Source organism: Numenius arquata, chromosome 11 (genome assembly GCF_964106895.1).
Source record: "Numenius arquata chromosome 11, bNumArq3.hap1.1, whole genome shotgun sequence".
Lineage (NCBI taxonomy): Eukaryota > Metazoa > Chordata > Aves > Charadriiformes > Scolopacidae > Numenius > Numenius arquata.
Genome location: NC_133586.1, coordinates 8704632 through 8723741, shown reverse-complemented (window position 1 = coordinate 8723741; position 19110 = coordinate 8704632). Strand labels below are relative to the sequence as shown.

The 19110-nt window shown below is 49.2% G+C and overlaps 1 protein-coding gene across 1 annotated transcript; it reads left to right on the top strand.

The window, feature by feature from the left end:
* Positions 1-1049: 1049 nt before the first annotated feature.
* On the top strand, positions 1050-13819 carry DET1 (DET1 partner of COP1 E3 ubiquitin ligase). The gene is made up of 5 exons (XM_074156408.1): positions 1050-1135; positions 1917-3025; positions 6616-6806; positions 8451-8642; positions 12416-13819. Exons 2-5 carry the CDS (start codon positions 1943-1945, stop codon positions 12603-12605), a joined length of 1656 nt encoding a protein of 551 aa, XP_074012509.1. The 5' UTR covers positions 1050-1135; positions 1917-1942; the 3' UTR covers positions 12606-13819.
* The last annotated feature ends 5291 nt before the right edge of the window (positions 13820-19110 follow it).

Genomic DNA, 19110 nt, shown 5'->3' with positions numbered 1-19110 from the left:
TCTAGTCTGCACCCCCCACTCCGAGCTCCCGCGCCCACTGGTGGAGTGGCTCCAAGTGCCAGCATGGTGGCTCGGCCTCAGTGAGGAGCTGGCAAATGGATCTCAAGGGCCCCCCTGACATTCTTCCTTCCTTCCCTTTGAAGGCCAAGTGCCCCTTGGAGCTGCCCTTGCTGCCTCAGCGGCTAATGCACGGGGCGGGAGGGGGGATACTGCTAAAAGCCTGGGCGAGCAAAAAGCTTTCAAGTCCCTTGGAAAGCCCAAAGGGGTGCCCGGGGCTGACCCCAATCTCTGTCACCAGTGCCAGTGTTGAGGTGTTGGAGTGCAACCACAATACGCTGGGTGGCAGCAGGAGTGATGTCCCCTGGGGTGTCCCCATGCAGGGACTTGGGGTGCAGGGGGTGCCTGGGGTCGGAGGGGTATGGGATGCTCAAGGCATTGGGGGGTTAGGGGAGTGTTTGGGGTGTGGGGATGGGGGTGCAGGGTGGTGCGGGGGACTTGGGAATGGTTGGATCAGGGTGCAGGGGGTGGTGGAATGGGGTGCAGTGTGGGTCGTAGAACCATAGTTCGGTTGGAAGGGACCTTAAAGATCATCGAGTTCCAACCCCCCTGCCATGGGCAGGGACACCTCCCACTAGAGCAGGTTGCTCAAAGCCCCATCCAGCCTGGCCTTAAACACCTCTAGCAATGGGGCAGCCACAGCTTCTCTGGGCAACCTGTGCCAGTGTCTCACCAGGCACCCACTGGGTGCAGGATGGGTGCAGTTTCAGGGGGTGCAGGGTGGGTGTAGGGATGCAGGGGGTGTCAGATGGGTGCTGGGAGGGTGCGGGGTTTCAGGGGGTGCAGGATGGATGCAGGATGGGTGCTGGGAGGGTGCGGGGTTCCAGGGGGTGCGGGGTGTGCCCGCCGCGCCCCGCAGAGCTCCCTCCCTCCGCCAGGGGGCGCGCTCTCCCCCGCTATGCCGACAGTCTGGCCCGCCTCGGCCCGCCTCGCTGGCCCGGCGGCCGGAAGCGGAAGTTGGGAGGGTGACACCCTCCCGCCGCCACTGTCGCTGCGCGTCGTCGTGAGGTGGCGGAAAGATGGCGGCGGCCATAGAGTGAGCGGCGGCGGCGGCGGGACCCAACGCCGGGCCCCAGCGGTGAGCGCAGCCGCGGCCTCCTTCCACCCCGGGCCCGGCCCCACCGCCCGCCTCTCCCCGGGTTCTTGCCCGGCCAGGAGGCCACCGCGGCATCCGCTTCCGCCCTGTCCCCTCACTCTCTGGGCTGGTGGGAGAGCAGCTGGGAGTCCCGCTGCCATCGGCAGGCGGGCCCACAGCCCCCCCCCTAGGCTTCCCCTGGAGCTCAGCGTCCCCCACAACCGCCGAGTGTCCTGGGCTCCCTGCGGCCCCTCGTCGGCAGGCAAACCCGTAGGCTTCCCGGTGACCCCTGACGTGCCCCGCCGCCCCCAGCTCTCTCTGTCCTTTCCGAGCTGCTCCCCTGCGCCTTCATGTCAGCAGGCTGGTCTACAGATTGTCCCCGGCTCCTCTCACTCCCTCTCTGGTCCCTGGGGACTCTCCATTCTCTTGGGGCCCACCTGTGCCTGCCCCCGTCCTTGGCTCCCTCCATCCTCTCCTGCTGCCCCCCTGTGTCTCCCTCATCAGCAGACAGGTGCACCCCTGGTGCACTGGCGCTCCCTCTCGGTTCCTCTGTTTTCCTTGGTACCTCCCACTGAGGTTTCTCCCTCCGTCTCTCTGGTCCTCCCCAGTGTCCACTTGTGTTATCTCCCCGCTTTCCAAAGGCATGTCTGCACTTTTCAACTGAACCCCTGCTTCCTGGGTGCTATAGGGCTACCCCATCCCTGAAAGCAGGTCCCTCAGTACCCTGGATTCAACCCCTATCTTTCTGTGGTCCCACAGCATGTATGTGCTCCTTCCCCAGCAGGGTGAAGATGAAGTAAAGCTCTGACCATGGACCATGACGCCCCCACAATCAGGCCCCGCCGCATCCAGAACCAGAACGTCATCCACCGCCTGGAGCGCCGCCGGATCAGCTCAGGCAAAGCCGGCACCCACTGGCACCAAGTCCGCGTCTTCCACCAGAACGTCTTCCCCAACTTCACCGTGGTCAACGTGGAGAAGCCACCCTGCTTCTTGCGCAAGTTTTCCCCTGATGGCCGCTACTTCATCGCCTTCTCCTCTGATCAGACCTCTCTGGAGATCTACGAGTATCAAGGCTGCCAGGCAGCAGAAGACCTCCTGCAAGGCTACGAGGGAGAGATCCTGGCCAACGGCAATGACCAAAGATCTGTCAACATCCGGGGGCGGCTTTTTGAACGCTTCTTTGTCCTGCTCCATATCACCAATGTGGCCTCCAACGGAGAGCACTTGAACCGTGAATGCAGCTTGTTCACTGATGACTGTCGGTATGTGATCGTCGGGTCTGCTGCGTACCTGCCTGAGGAGCCTCACCCTCCCTTCTTCGAGGTTTACCGCAACAGCGAGTCGGTGACCCCTAATCCCCGGTCCCCCTTGGAGGATTATTCCTTGCATATCATAGACCTCCACACGGGCAGACTCTGTGACACACGGACTTTCAAATGTGACAAAGTCATCCTGTCTCACAACCAGGGGCTGTACCTCTATAAGAACATCTTGGCCATTCTCTCTGTGCAGCAACAGACTATTCATGTCTTTCAAGTAACACCCGAGGGTACGTTCATTGACGTACGGACTATCGGCCGCTTCTGCTACGAGGACGATCTCCTGACTCTGTCTGCGGTGTATCCCGAGGTGCAGCGGGACACTCAGACGGGGATGGCCAACCCCTACAAAGAGCCCTTCATAAACTCTTTGAAGCACAGGCTGCTGGTGTACCTGTGGAGAAGGGCTGAGCAGGACGGAAGCGCAATAGCAAAAAGAAGGTTCTTCCAGTACTTTGATCAGTTGAGACAGCTCCGCATGTGGAAGATGCAGCTTCTGGATGAGAACCATCTATTTATCAAATACACTAGTGAAGACGTGGTCACGCTGCGGGTGACGGATCCTTCCCAGGTACTGCCTGCTTTCTCAGGCTGCTCCTTGCTTTGGGGCAAGTGCTCAAGCAGGTACAATGCTGTGAGCTGCGTTTCTTAGCTAAGCCTGTGAATGTTGTGTAAGATTTCCGGTACTTCATTCTTGTGTGAACATTTGACGCCTGTGATAACTGAATAACATCCTTACCTTTTGCTCTCGTAATTTCATTGCTTCCTTCTCAATTAAAAATGAGAGAGAGAAGCTCTGACGTGGTTATCGAGTCCCCTTTCTCCAGGGATTGTTCCCTGTGCTCATAGATGCTGTACAACCCTCTTCTGCTTCCGCAACCCTGGCTGATTTTTTTTTTCAGCTACTATTTCGTGTAGTACACTTACGTTGTAGAGGTAGTCTCTCCCTTTTCTCGTGCATCTTCAAGCATGTTTTTCAAATATAATAGTCTTCATTTTTTCCCAGTAGAATTATCTTTTCTATTCTGCCTACATACTTACTCTTTCAAGCTTCTATCAGAGATGGTATTTATGATCTCTCCAAATTGGAGTAGCAGCTCTTAGATCTAGCAAATGTGCCAATTGCTTCTCCTTTCAGTTTAGTACTAAGGAAGTTGAATTAGAGCAAATATAGCTCAGTCAGTGCTGGGTCCCTCCAGACATTTCATCATCCCACAGGTTGATCATCACTTTTCACTACTGTTAGAGTGGTGGTCAGGTTTTTAGCTTTGTGAAACTGAGGTATTTTTTTAATCTGTTCTATTCCTTTAATCTGCTTGGATTTTATTCTGTTGAAAGTATTTAGCAAGAATTTATCATAAAACTCCAGTGCTGCATGTAGGTCTGATTGTTCCCCACGTGTTTGTTTTTCTTTCATACCCTTCTCTTCCTCCCTATCTGCCAGATCCAGGACTTAGATCCTAGAAGAAATGAACAGTAGTTCTTTGTGTTGCCTTAGTCTAGTTCTTCCTGGAAGATGACTGGTTTGTTTTATTTGTTTCTTATGTGGTGTTTGTTTGAGGGAGTTACTTTGGGAGGGAATAGGTGAGGCTTAATTTAATGAATTTTACCCATTCATGTAAAACTGAGTGGCTGTCTTAAAAACATTAAAGCTTTGTGGAAGTGGCCTTCAGCGTTCTGCTTGTTGCTGGTGTCTGGAAGGGTGCTCCTGACCCCGATGTAAATGTTTGCGGTAGTCTTGGCTCCGCTCTGTGCTGTGGTTACCAAGGTTTTTGTGGTGGGTTTGCTGCAGCGTGCTCTGGTCTTGCTTCACCCGAGGGTTACTTTAAGATGCAGGTTGTGGTTTGTTTGCGGTGTTCCTCAGGCAGTGTGTTTTCTGCTGGAGGAAAAGCATCTCATTTCTCAGTTCTTTCAGGAGATAATTCCAGATGTGTAGCAGTCTCTGCAGACCTGCCTGAATGTCGGCTTTGTGTCAGGGCTTCCTGAAGAAAACTCGGCTCACAAAATAACTAAACCTCTGATTTTTTTCTTTCATCTATAAGAGAGGAACATGAGGTTTCATCTCACTTTAGGCTCCTCTCTTCTTCCTGGCTTCTCTGTCAAGAAGGTCGAGGAAGTCGCTGTTCATGCTTGAGGGTTGCTTGTATATTGTCAGGGTTTGCACTGAATCCTTCAAGATTTTTAATTGTGTCCTGTGTATGTGTAGCGTGGGGATTTTTGTTGTTCTAGGCTTGTGTTGATAGACTTGCCAGCTTTGCTGAGTGATTTCTGTGACGTTCGACTACCACCACCCACGCTGTGAGGATGTTTTGCCCAGGTTATAGGTGCTGCTAAAAAGCAGTGAGGGTGATTTCTGTGGTCACAGAATCACCGAATCTTCATGGTTGGAAGGGACCTTTGAGATCATAGAGTCCAACCACAAAAAAAACCCAAAACACAACAACAAAAAAAACCCACCAAACCAAAAAAATCCAAAAAAACCCACAAAACACCACACACCACACCCACCCACAAACAGACACAAACCAACAATCTCGGGCACTAGAGCATGCCCTGAAGTCCCATGTCTACAAGTTTCTTAAATACCTCCAGGGATGGCGATTCCACCACCTCCCTGGGCAGGCTGTTCCAGTGCCTGACCACTCTCTCAGTAAAGTAATTCTTCCTAATATCTAATCTAATCCTCCCCTGCCCCAGCTTTAGACCATTTCCTCTGGTCCTGTCATTATTCGCTTGGGAGAAGAGTCCAACACCCACCTCTCTACAACCTCCTTTCAGGTAGTTGTAGAGGGCAATGAGGTCCCCCTTCAGCCTCCTCTTCTCCAAACTAAACATGCCCAGTTCCCTCAGCCTCTCCTCATATGACTTGTTCTCTAGACCCCTCACCAGCTTGGTGGCTCTCCTCTGGACATGCTCCAAAGTCAAGGGCATCCTGTAGATGTGTCTGGGTGTTAACCTGGCTAAGGTACTTTTTTTATTTAAGGTTGGAGGATACTCCCTGCAATCTTCAATGATGTAAATAGTTTTTCCTTCTCCTGTCTCCTCTTATTTTCTCTCTGCTCCAGCCCTGTATTTCAGAAGGGCTTCCCTTTCCTCAGGCAGTAGTCTAGTGAGTAACCTCTTCTAGCGCACTTCATTTTGACATGTGGAGGCTGGATTGTATTATCACAATTTATTTTGGGGCTGTAAAACAAACAAACCTTTTGATATTTGCAGGTGGGTAGGGTGAGCAGAGTATCTGCCGTCATCCCTGAGCATTGTTTGGGAGCGGGAGGTGAAGCATTTAGAAATTGCCTTCACCGACAGTGGATTTAACCAGATATGTGTATCTACCATGGGAATTAGTTGCCTTTGAAGTAGGATCAGGTTCTTGCTTTGGGGTGCTAGGGTGTTAGCACTCCCGTCTCTGACAAAAGCTACCTCAAACCAGGGCACTAAGGATTAAGTCTGCCCCTTCCCAATGGGATAGGAATGTCCTTTCCATTCAATGTAGCCGCTCTGACACAATGTCACCTTTTTCCCCTTTTCTTGCTTGCTCATGCCATGAAATGTTGCCATTGCCAATCCACAGCGCGGTGCCTGGACCTTCTTGCAGGTGAATGTTGGCATTAAAAAGAAGTCGTTAGTGTCCTTCAGATTTTCATTTCTGTGCCAGCAGGGTACCTGGAGGGCACAACTTTTTGTGGGCAGTGGTGTAGTGCACAGTGCACTAAAAAGGCTGATCTCTGTGTGATGGAAATATTAAGAAGGAGATGAAAATAATGTCTCTACATAAAGGAAAAAATAATTTGTGGCCAGCTAGCACTGGATTTTAAATAATTTTGTCAGCAGGAATGAAAATTAATTTTGGCACTTTAGAGAGCATTTTTGGATTTGGTGGAGGGCAGAGAGGAAGAGAAAACAGAAATATTGACATGTGGTTTAAGCTGAAAACTTGGAAGTCCATTACGTTTTCTTCATAACTAATCACAGTTAAGAGGTGGATAATTTGGTACCTGTTGAGGCATTTGATTAGCAGAATGGATTAGTGTGAGGAGGTGGGATTCTCCTGCACTGCAGAGAAATTTGGATAGGGTCTGCGGTGTCATGAGGGGAGAAGGAAGGGACAGCTTCCCCACCTGAGCTCCCCTGGGTAACCGCTACCTCTGCCTTTCTCTCCAGCCTTCGTTCTTCGTCGTGTACAACATGGTGACCACAGAAGTTATTGCCGTATTCGAGAATACGTCTGATGAGCTGCTGGAGCTGTTTGAAAACTTCTGTGACCTCTTCAGGAATGCCACCCTGCACAGTGAGGCGGTCCAGTTCCCCTGCTCAGCTTCCAGCAACAACTTTGCCAGGCAGATCCAGCGCCGGTGAGCCATTCGGAGCATGCTTTATACCGTATAGACACACGCTCGCCCCCGACAGCTGAAGGCTAGTATCAAATAATGACGGCAACCCTAAGAAAACCAGTTCCTTTAGTCGCTGGGTCTGGCTTTTACATGGTATATCTTGCAGCCTCATGAATCTGATTTTATATTCCACAGCATCTGTCTTGTTGCAGGAAGGAACAAAACAGCGGCTATCCAGTGCTTAGAAGAAGAAAAAGGAATTTTGAGGGAAAGATGATTCCGGCTCTCCTTGAGTAGTAACTCTTCTGGAGGCTATTAAAGTGTTACTGCCCAGTGGCTTAGGTCCCTGAATATAAGATTTGTCCACATGATAGTGTCATCTATTTGGACATATTTTGCCAAGTGGCATTCTCTGAATTTAGTGTGTATCAAACTGGGTTCTGTAGCATTTTCTCCAGCATCAGGCAAAATGTTGTGGTTCTTGTCAAACGATACTAGGAGAAAGGAAACTTGTCTGCCTAGACCTGTTGTGAAAGTTGAGCAAAATATCAAAATAACCTGTGTTTCTAGAATGTGCTGCAACAGTCAAATGTGGTTTTAATGAGGCTGAGTGTGTTATTTCTCTTGGAATATATTTTTGTATGACTCAGGGTGTTTTGTTCTTCCAGTGACTTGTTTCACATCATCCAAAGTGCTTGGCAATCACTTATGGGTATGAAGCTTCTGTTGATTTTAGGTTGACGTCACATAAATAAGAGGAAGTTGACAGTGTCTGTAACTTTCTAGAGCTGCCTGTCAGGAAATCCATAATGCTTAGTGGAAGAGAGAAAAAGAGAGCTCACTGCAGACACACGAAGAACAACTCCTGCCTTGTGTAGTAGAGAGGAGAATCTTTTCTCCCCCTTGGCTACAAGGGGCTCTAACAGGGGTGTTTAGCTTACATAGCAAAGTATAATAGAGCATAATCCACAGCGAGCTGGCTTTTGGCTGAGTGCTTCTGGTCAAATGGAAGTGTTTACCCTTCTTGATGTATGACATCCATGCAGCTGATCTGACTCTTCTTGCACATGGAAAACTTAAATTTTACTTGGAAAGAGAAATCCAGCCTGTGTTAACTTTCCACTAGGAAGAACTTTCATCTCACTAGTTTCTGAAGAGCTTTGGGCTTCTCATCAAGGTTCTTCCTCATCTAAGGTTTCTCCCTTTTAAAACATAGCAGCTAGAGAGAGGGAGATTCTCAAGTCAACATTAAGGGCTCAACTGTTACTGTGAAACCCGCTGGCTTTTGCTTACGCTGTTTCCAGGCTTCATGGTAAAACTTGGATTGACTGATAAGCTGCTAATCCATCTGTCCCTCTTTCTGATCCTGTTCATTTCCTGTACTGCAGGGCAGCTGGGGCCAGACCACAAGACCACAAGGGTAGGCACAGAATTGTCCTTCTGTCAGTTTGCACTTCAGAGCAGAAACAGTAATGATGAGGGAGGATAAAAAGGTCACCAGAGCTGGTTGATGCTTGAATCACTGTGATACATCTTTGGAAATGAGCTGTTTTAGTTCTTACATTGCTGCTGTTTTTCTTTCCCCATCAGTTTTCCTCCTTAGTTTAAGTTGTGCTGTTCACCTGTGGCCTTTGTGAGTAAAACCTCTTTCTTGGTTTTGTACAGGTTCAAAGACACTATCGTGAATGCCAAGTATGGAGGGCACACGGAGGCCGTGCGGAGGCTGCTGGGCCAGCTCCCCATCAGCGCCCAGTCTTACAGTGGCAGCCCGTACCTCGACCTCTCCCTTTTCAGCTATGATGACAAGTGGGTGTCAGTCATGGAGCGGCCCAAGACCTGCGGTGATCACCCTATAAGGTATGGAAGAGGCCAAGAAGTTGTGTGCGAGGAGAGCAGTGTTAGAGTTACTCCAAACCTGCCATGTGACATCAAATGTGCAGGAAAGGCAGTAGATGAAGGCCTTTTTCTCTTATAGCATCCTTTCACCAAGAGGGTTTATTTCAGCAGTCCCACAAAGCTTGGCCTCTCTCCTTGCGACAACTGTTTTATCTTGTGTGTATGGGAGGGCTCTTAGGTCTGCATGCTGAGCTGCTCTGGGGAAGGTTTGGGAAGCAAAGCCTGAGCTTTTTCTGTATGAATGCTCTTGTTCCTCCTCCTCTTCTTGCAGTCCTGCTGTTGTGTTTGGGCTGCCGAGTCATATGGTTCTGGATGCCTGCTTTCCTCTGCTGGAGGGATCCCTTTAGACCATGTGGGTTTAGCTGGCAAGGATGATCTGGTTTGTCCTGTGAATAAAATAGCAGCTGGGTTAGGTGTTATTCAGATGCTTGTGGTATTGATTTAGCTATTTTCAGACTTTCCTTGTTTACAGTTCTCACACTGGGAGCTGTACTCCTCTTCATATCCCCCTTCTTTCTGTGATCTATAGGAAATTTGATTCTGTAGTAGGAGTTTTAGCCAGATGTAAGGGCCATTCTGTTCCTTTTCTCTCTGAGTCTTCAATGCTGGCGGAAGGAATAAGTCTGATCTTGAGAATAAGGAGGTTTGCAATGCTTCTTGCAGAAACATCAGGACTATTTATTTCTTTTTGTTGGCTGCAGCCATGGCTGCAAGTAGTAGTGGTTAAAAATCCACCATCTCTGGCTTGAAAGGCTCAAAGAGGCTGAGTTCTCCAGGCAGAATAGTGTTTCCACTTACAGTACTGTAAAAGCAAACCTATGCTCTGAAAACAAAGAGAGCCTTCAATGCCTAAGTGCTTTGTTTAGTGACTGCCCACATGTTGGGGGCTCAGGCAGCCTAGGGAGACCATTCTGGCCTGTTTCCCAACTTTATTTTCATCAATGCTTTCTCAAAAAGTGGTTTCATGTCTCCCCTGGCCCTGACTCAGGTGGCGGGGAACCACTGATTATTCCTGTGCTCTCAATTCCCAAATTATGTATATTTAATTGATTTTTTTTTTTTCTGCCTGTATGATTTGGTTTGATCTCCAGCTCCCGTGTTATCTGCAGAGAAAAGCTTGCCCTTTCCCCCTTGTCATGCTTGACGTGGGGAAAACTTGCAGGGCAGCAGTTGTCTGCCAGCGCCAACCTGCGTATGGCTCCCGCAGACAAAAGGGAGCAAAACCGCAGTCATTTGCTGCGGTTACGTCTTTGTAGTAAACAAAGCAAAGTGCCACCTTCCTTCCCTCCCCTGAGCAAACAGGCGTTTCAGAGCCAGAGCTTTTAAAGCTCAAAGCTCTGCAGAGTCAATTAGGACTTGAATAGGGCCTGGGAGCAGTGGGGCTCCTGATTTTTGGAAAGTAAGCAGAAGAAGAGGCACTAACCTTAACCATTCAGTAGCTGAAATAGTGCTGCTGTTTTTCTCACATGCAAAACAAAGGGATTAATAAAATAATGCCACTGCCTGTTGTGGTTAGAGGGCTTGGAAATGAGGGGCCACAGGATTTGTAATGTAAGTCCTATAATTGGCTGGAGTGCAAAACCTTTCAGCAGCTACGGGTGTTGTAATCTGTGTGCAGTTTCCTGGCACAATGTGAGATAGGAAGGCCTCTGTACCTTTTACACATTGGTTTTAGTGCCTCTGTGGGCTGTGTCCTTTTAAACCCTTAGTGCCTTTCTGCATCCCAGAAGGTTCAGCTCTCTTCTCTGGCTACTTGAGAGACCAGGGGTTGTTTGCTCTCAGGAGGGAAGGACTTTAGGTTTTCCATCACTGTCATCTTCCAGTATCTTTTCAGGAGGCTTGAAGAGATATTCAGCGGGTGAAATGATGGCACTTGTGAAGAAGAGGCTCTAACACAGCCATACCTATAGTAGGGGTCTCTAAAATCCATCTAGATGGCTAATAGGGAGCCATTTAACCAAAAAATTGGTCTGCAGATAAATCTTCCATTTTCATACAGTTTGAAAAGGCTGGTCTTGCTGTTTCTGTTGACATACAATTTTATATTGCAGTGCCTAATTTATCCCCAGAGTGAGAGCCCATGGAAATGGCCTCTGATTGCAGAGCACTTTTAAAAATAGATTTAAAAATAGCAAACTGAGCACATCTTTGAGATTACAGGGAGCTTCATCTTGAGTAATAAATTATTGTGAATTGGGGAGAGAGAGAGGAGCAGATGGGGGACTGTGCTTTATTTAAAGAATGACCCTCTGCATAGCCAGCCTTGTGTAGGAGGGGAAGGTCTTTTTGAAAAGCCAAATGCCAAGATTGTGACTCTCTTGCTGGGTTCTTGTGTGCAATTTTCAGGCAGGGCTGGCTGGCACTTTGATTCAGAGGAAGGGAGAGGAGAGTGGCCCTCCAGGAAGAACATGAGGTTCTCAATAGGCTGCGTTGTTAAAATGTGGAGTATGTCTGCTCCTGAAACAGCATCGCCTGTATCTGTCATCACCCGTTCTTCCAGGCTGAGAGCTGAGTGCACCGTATTGCTGGCGGGGGGGAAATGTGCTCTGAGATTAAAAGCATTCTCGGAGTTAAAACCAGAGGAAAATGCAAAATACCCACATGTACTAAGTGATGGTGGAAAAAGAAACAGCTGAGAGGCAAAATGGCAATTCTGTGCCCAAAACTGAAGAGCAGAGAAAATGGTCTAAGGAACTGAGACAACTTGAGGGTGAGGACTTGAGTTAGAGCCCAGCTGCTTTGTGAAGGTACCACATCCAGAAACCTCCACCAAAGTCTTGGGGAGGGTGGGGTCATCACAGAGAGTCCCCTCTTCCCACAGTAGCACAGGACAGTGGCTTTACCTGGGCTTGTGTCGGTTACACGGAGTATGCAGAGAAGGTTCAAGAAGCAAAGAGCTTGTTCAACTCTCCTGTCTCTTCAGCGCTGTTTGCCTCATCCCCTTGGCAGTGATTGCTTTGTGCTGAAGCTGTATTCTGGACCTCACCTGTTTGGAGACACAAATGAGCTTGACCCACAGGCAGGTTTGTGGGTGACAGCAGATGGATGCAAGGTTTTCCTTGACCCCTGCTCTTGCTCTAATTGTTGAATGCAATCCACCAGGTGCTTCCTGCCCATCCTATCTTGTTAATGGTTTTGGTGGAAGTCTGAAACGAACTGCAAAGCCTTGCTTGAGCTGTAAAGTACAACTTGGCGTCTTTGAGCAGAATTGGATCCAGATGTTTACCTTCATTATCCTGAATGCGGATATAGCAAGGCACAAGAGCAGCAGCATAAAGCCTACCTGGCAGCAGCAGGAGAGGAAAGGGGTGGCCTTACACTCTGAGTGAAGGCCATTACTAAAGCAAGTGAGCTCAGTTCTGTACGGTATATCTGCCTTAGGGATCAAGGAGAGTAGCTTCCATTAAGAATTAAGAGAGTATGGAGAGCCAGGACAGGTGAGGTCTGGACCAGACTTATTCCCCCTTGTGAAGTCAGCTATGTCCACTGAAATGACAGGCAGAGTTCTCTCACTGGTGATACTAAAGTGAAATCAAGCTTTTCTAGGCATTGGAAAACTAGCTGCCCTGGGAGGGACTTTCCGGTATAGCCAAGAGCCAGACACCCAGCTGAGGACCTCTTGCCCCTGAGGGAGTACCAGAGATTGAACAAGGCACTTGTCTCTGTGTGTGAAGAGCCCAGATGGAAAAGTCAGTAGTCGGGAACAGCCATAATTGACTTTCTCTTCCTTTCAGATTTTACGCTCGTGATTCTGGCCTCTTGAAGTTTGAGATCCAGGCGGGACTCCTGGGGCGACCCATCAATCACACAGTGCGACGCCTGGTTGCGTTCACCTTCCATCCCTTCGAGCCCTTTGCCATCTCGGTGCAGCGCACTAACGCCGAGTACGTGGTTAACTTCCACATGAGGCACAGCTGCACGTAGCGCGACACATGGGCAGGGCGGCTGCTCTCCTTGGGTCTGGGACTCTGCCACAGACCCACCAAAGCCAGACGTTTGCGCCTTCTACGAAACCAAACCGTCATTCATGTCAAGAAACCTGACCTGGGAGCTCCTACCAGCCGGCATCTTGCAGGGATCTCAGCTGTGGAAAGCCGATCCCATCAAGTTAGGACTGTGAATATTTCTTCTGACCCTGTTTGTACTGTGGAGGTCCCCGCTGCATTAAGCGCTGCTGTCGTTCCCTATTCCTGTTGGTGAACAACGCGTAGCTGAGGTTCCTTTCCTGGTTTCCCAGAGGCACGTCCGTTTTTCTCTCCTTAGGATGGCAGAGATGGAGCTTTGCAACACATTTGTGGAGTGCTCCCTTCTGCACTGGTGCTCTCCTGCCATGTTGAGACAAACAGCCTCAGTAGAGGCTCCCAGTAGAGGGAGTGAATGGGAGCCATGGGGAGGGCTTAGAAATACAGCTGCCCGTGTTTGTATCTTCAGTATTACTAGGGAAATGAAATCCTGTTCTCATCCACACAATCTACTCACTTGATTTTAATATGCAAGAGGTCAGGAAAAAAAGATGTGAGAAATCACATCGGTTGAGAGACATGAGGTGTGTTCCTGACTCTTATGCAAGTCACTTAATCTTTGTGCCTTAATATCTCTAAAAGCTCCTAAGTGAAAGGTAGGATATTAATCCCAGAAAGCCAGGGCAGCTGCCTGTGTCTCTAATGCACAAGGATGTGGGCACAGAAGGAAGATGGGAGGCCAGGAAGGGTGTGGGGAGCAGCAGTAGCTCCTCGATCACATCGGATGGACTTTTCTGCAGCGTGGGGGTGAATCCTTACGGTTCTGCTGCTGAGGGGAAGGGAGACCCAGCTGCTGGCACCCTCCTGCGTGTTGGAGTATGAGCACGGAGAATTGTAGCATTTGGATTTGCCCACGAAGGAGGGGGGAGAGCCGAGTTAACGTGCATTGCAGCAGGTTTGCAGTTGGGAGACGAGCTTGTTGACTTAGGTTGCTTACCTATCTCTGATACGCTGTTCTCTGTGAGAACCCCATTTGCTGTTCCCAGGCTTCAAAGCACAGCTGGCTGGTGTGTCGATGCTGACTGGACCACTGCGGTGTTTATGATAAAATAGGCTCCTGGGTGTAATATTACCTGCCACTGTAGGCTGGTGAGGATGCTGGCCTGCCCTTCTCTTAAAAAAAAAAAAAAAAAAATGGAGTTTTTGGTTGTAGGCCAACATTTGGGTTTTTTTCTGCACACAGGCTGGTTTATGACTGTGTGCTGCCAGGCAGTGCAACCATCCCAGCATGGCGAGGTGCCCTGTCGGAAGCTGGAGCCTGCTGTTGTCCCATTCCCATGGGAGAGACAGAGGGGGCATTTAAAAATTGGTGCTTATACATGGGAGACCCTCTACTTCAAAGGACCCTGTGGGTGTCTTGTTTGGACCAAAATGAGCTGTGGGTGATATGTTGTGGCCTGTGAAGAACAGTATTGAAGTCATACATTCATTTTTCATGGTAATGCATAGGAAAATAACTGTGTGGGTGCCTGCTTATAGGATGAATAGTGGACCTTGTAATGGAGGGTGCCCTGGGGTCCTTGAATCAGCCTTTACTCTCTGTCTCATGGTACTTGTCTCCTCTCCTGGTCTTGCTAAACATATTTCTAGGCTAAGACATTGTATTTCACCGTGCTTTTCCTGGTGTTTGCACTGTTGGTTTCTCAGGTCCGTCAAGAGCGACTTCAGGTCAGGAGACTGCTAATAGAGGAGGTGTCAGGCCACGCACGCTTTAGTTCCAGGTTCCTCTCCATCTAATAACACTATTTGTCAAGGTTTTAGGTTTTTATCCTGTGATCTGTTCCTCAAACATTCAGTTAAAGCTCCAAGTGGAGAATCATTTGCACATTGTAGGTAATGGATTTACGTCCTTCTGCACCGCTTTCACATTTGTTCACACTTCCAGTATGAGACTTTTTTTTACTTTTTTTTTTTTTTTTTTCCCCAAAAGCTCTCAGCAGCTCCATCCAAGACTGGGTTTACTCCTTGGTGTCACAGCCTCGGAGGTCAGTTCTTATTGAAATAGCTGTCAGATCTCCATTTAGACTTTTTTTTTGTGTGTGTGTCAAAAATATAAACCATTTCTGCAGTTGGGGCTTTTGCCAAATTCAGGCTGTCCTGCGTGGAGCAGTGAGCGTGGCACGGATTGTTGGACTAGGGGCTGAGACCAGAGATCTGTTCTTAGCTCTGCTATTAAATTGTTCCGTGACTGGGGGCAAATCTCTTCCTGTTCCAGCTGGTGTTTTCTTCTCCGCAAATGAGGCCAAAAACATATTTTCAGCTTTTGTAAAACACTTTGAGATTCATGGGTAAAAAGTGCTGGATAAGTGCTAAGTATTTTCTTATTATGTTTGCAGACAAACTGATTGATCATTCTGGGTAGTAATTGCCTTGGAGTAGCGTAGCAGATCCTCTGGTCTTGGCTGCTGCATTTTATATCTACAACAGAGTTAATTTTATGACAGAAATGTATTGAAAGAAAAGTCTCTCATGCTTGAAATTTTGATTCTTTTATTTAAGAAACAAGAAGTGTGTGTGTGGTGGGGAGGGTGGGAGGAAAGGGGAGATATTTTCTACCTGATATTTTTCCTAGGCTAGAATAAACGTTTGTTAGCCACACAAGACAAAAACGGAATAAACAGAATTTGCTTTAAGAGCCTGATTTGTTGTCTTTGTCTTCCAAAAATCTTAATGGTGCAGACAGGAATCCCTTTCTCTTTTCTAAGAAGAGATGGCAGGGGTGTGCCTTGGACCACGCAGGCATATCGCATGGGAGTTTGCTGCCTCTTCCTGGCACTTGGGGTACCAGCCTGTTAAAGGATGTTCCTACCTGAGGCATTTCTCCAGTTACTACGGATTTCTCAAATTCTTGTCTACATGAGCTGATGCTGGGGGTTGAATACTTGTCCTTGGTTACGTTTTCCCTGTTGTATGTTATTACTCACCCAACTTGTATTCAGAAACTCTTCCTTTAGCATTTGTCTAACCTGCTGGCTGTTTTTCTGCTGATGCTCTGTGATCAAGAGATGAAAGTTGAAGGTCACACCTTGTTTGGCAGAGGACCCATCACCTACCCACTGCTTTTAGGATGGGCCAGGGCACTTGGATTTTCTGCTGCGTGCTGCTCCCAGCCGCGATGCAGCTTTGCAGAACATTGTGGCTGAGAACATGCAGGCAGGACCTTCCCAAAGTCTGGGATCCCGCTGGAATCCACTGCTGCTCTGTAACAACTTGGCGGCATCCCCGTTTATGTTAGTTCCTCTAAGCATCCACATCTTGGCATGAAAGCCACTTTCCTTCAAACCTTTCCTCCCTTTTCACATGTGCAGTTCTCTGATGCTTTCTTTTGGAGACCGTGAGAGTATCAGAAAGCTCTTGAGCCTGTGGCTTTTCAGATAGGCACTAAGTGATGAGAAGATGCTTGACTTGGAAACCATGTTTGACTGGCAGCAGAATTCCATCTTTTGTTACTTCTTGTGCTGCCTTTGCTTTTAAAAACAAACAAACAAGTAGTAAAAGCAGGACACTTGCAATATTTCTTATATAAACTGCATTAGACAGCCAGCCACAGAAATCCCATTAGAATCAAATCTATGTATCCGTTAATGGTGTGTCCTACTAAAGACTCCTTTCAATTAACCTTCCAGCACTGAGTGGCTGGCCCTGATTTAGCTCCCTGATGTTCTCGGTGTACTTATAGGACCTTCCTTTTGCTCAGGTGCTGGCGTCTATTATGCTTCCCTCAGTCCTTTTTGACCCAGCCAAGAAGAATCAGATTTCTGGTGTTTTAAGAAGTCTCTTTGTCTTTCTTGTTTGTGTGCTCTGTTTTGCTGCTTTTCTGCCAGTTTCTCCTGCAGGATCTCTCGGGGCTGTAGGCAGAGGGATGGTAAAGGCTGGATGGCAATGGGACATGTGGCCCTCCGTCAGCTTTCGTCCTTGTGTGAACCTTTATCAGATGGGTGCACGCTGCAGAGCAAATAGATGGTGCTGTGGGCAAGCAACAGGAGAGGATTTTGTGGGTTTGCTTTTGCCTTGCTTTCCGAGTTTCAGAGCCCAGGTTGCTGGTGTGCTTCAGTCCTTGTGCTTCCCTGTCTTGTTATATGGTTGTAAAAGCTTTTCTGACCAAATACTTCTCAGGAGGAGGGAATGGTGAAAGGGCTTTTATTTTTTTTTTCTTTCTTTTTTTTTTCTTTTTTCCTTGCTCCAGGGCTGTGGGGGATGTGGGTTGAGCTGTGCAAAGTCAGTCATTGGAGCAGTAACAGCCTGGCACTACCTGCCCACCAGGCTGACTGCTCATCAGGCAGCAGCATCCTCTGCTAGAGCCGTTTAAGGTCTGATTTGCCTTTGTTTCTCTCAGGGAAGAGCTGTACTTACCGCGTAAGGAAATGAGTTCTCAGAAAAATACCGATGTGGGAAAAACCCTGAATTGCATGTTCTTTTCCTGATGTTTTGACATAAAAATACTGCCCCGGTTTTAGACTAGCAATCTGGAACCTAGTAAATCGTGGGTGACTTCGTGGTCCTGCATGTGAGGAGAACTGAAAAGGGGCACAGTGCCCTTAGTCCCAGCTATTCAGGGTTATGCTGCAGCATCGAGGTAACATGTTGGCCCTTGCTTGGTGAACAAAGAATCAAGGACGAGCCTACAGGCTTTGCTGCATTTGTGCAGAGGTAGCTTTTTACCGTGTCTCGTTTCTTTCCTCCCAGAAGCCAAATCCTTTCCTAGGGCACCTTCTAGCTGTTGCAGTTTGCTAGTGGGGTGATTGCTGTCCTTGGTTTTGCGAGGATGCCAGTTGCACCTGAAAATTGGAGGATGCTTTTAGAGGAGCGTGGCAGGGAGATGCTCAGTGGGTGCCCAGGGCTGCTGGCAGGCCAGAGGGAGGAGGACCACAGGGAGAAATGCCTCCAAGGGGAGCTTTCCTAGAGGAGGAGCAGCACAGCACTTGGCCACTGTGGAAGAAAATCCTATAGAAACTGCAACAAGGGAATGGAAAATTGGAGGTAATACAAAGCCCCCAACATTTTCTAGATTCTGCTTTGCCCAGGTACAAACTGGAGCCTTTGGAGGAGTTACGTTTCTATGGGTGACAGAACTAGTTTGAATTCAGCCTTCTTAAAGCCAGGAACATGCTACTTCTGTTCTCCATGGCTTTCCTTCTCTTTCTTTCTCCCCAGCAGCTTTGCAACATACCTCTGAGCGTGGGCCAAAGCAGCCCTGGCTTTGCCTGGAGGACTCCCTGAGCCCCTGCTCTTGGTAGGACACCATCACCCTCTGAAACTGCTCTTGCACAAGTCTGTCCCCTCATCTGCCAGTGTCCTTCCTCCATCCAGGTGTGTTGTGACAGCCTGTGGTAGAGAGGCAGAGCGGTACAAGAGAGAGTTGGGTGGCCCAGCAACCTGTCTCCATCCCAGTGCCTGATGAACTGGGTGGATGCTTCTGGTTACCTTGGATAGGGCTGGTGAGGATGGGCTGGCGGTGTTGGCATCCAACCCCGGGTCTGAGCCCTGCTGGAGGACAGCCATGGGACTGGCTGTCTCGGCTGTGCAAGGAGGTCTGGGGGGGTGGGAGCCAGGTGGCCAGCAGGGAGGCCCCATCAGAGCTAGCTGACTGCGGATCGACGTGATTTTAGGGTGTTAATAACAGCAGCAGGCAGCACTGCATCCCTCCAATCGCCTGCTCGCTGCTGCCAGGCTGGTCATTTGATAGCTCCTTGGTGCTCCTCAAAGGCGTAAAATGGAGCGATGCCGGATTAGATGTACCCGCTGCCCTTGGCAAGCGCTGGGGAGATACGGTCCTCGCCCTCCCGCCTCCGGCCTGCTGGCGCCCAGTGCTGTCGCCATGGCAACGGGGAGAAACAGCCATCCGCATGGAAACGGCCTTGCTGCGCCCAGCAACCGATTCAGGAGGGAAACAGTTCAAATGGTGAGTTTGGAGAGGTGAGGGGCACCGGCATCCCTGCGGCAACCAGTGGGGAGCACTGGCCCGCTATACTGGGCTGAACCCACATCCTGTGGGATCTTGCAGCATCAGTACTGTCCCCACAGTGGGACACCCCTCTGAAACACCAGCATCGCCCCCATCGCATCTCCAGCTGTGAAGGATGGTCGTTGTTGCTGCTGCCCTACTTTTGGGGGCTGGTCCCTAGGTCAGGGTAAGGTCCAGATTAGCTGTGCTGATACCCGTGGCAGCGTAGCTAGGTCACTGGTTCAGCCCTGACCGGTGAGTCCTTAATGCTAGTAAAATCCCCCTCTGAAAGGGAGAAGGGGCAGCCAAACAAGGTCTCCTGTAACATAGGGCAGACAAATGTCGTGTTGACAGCGCGATTGTGCGGTGCAGCCCGTCTGGCTTCGGGCAGCAAAGTCCGAGTTAATCTCTCTCCTCCTCCTGCCTCCTACCCCTTATCCCCCCAGACAGTGGCTCTGCCCAC

What these genes read in the sequence shown, in the direction of transcription:
- DET1 (XM_074156408.1), top strand. Translation starts at nt 1,943, where the DNA reads ATGGACCATGACGCCCCCACAATCAGGCCCCGCCGCATCCAGAACCAG. An exon ending in GGGTGACGGATCCTTCCCAG is followed by an intron (nt 3,026 to 6,615) that starts GTACTGCCTGCT and finishes CTTTCTCTCCAG; the next exon opens with CCTTCGTTCTTCGTCGTGTA. An exon ending in GCCAGGCAGATCCAGCGCCG is followed by an intron (nt 6,807 to 8,450) that starts GTGAGCCATTCG and finishes GGTTTTGTACAG; the next exon opens with GTTCAAAGACACTATCGTGA.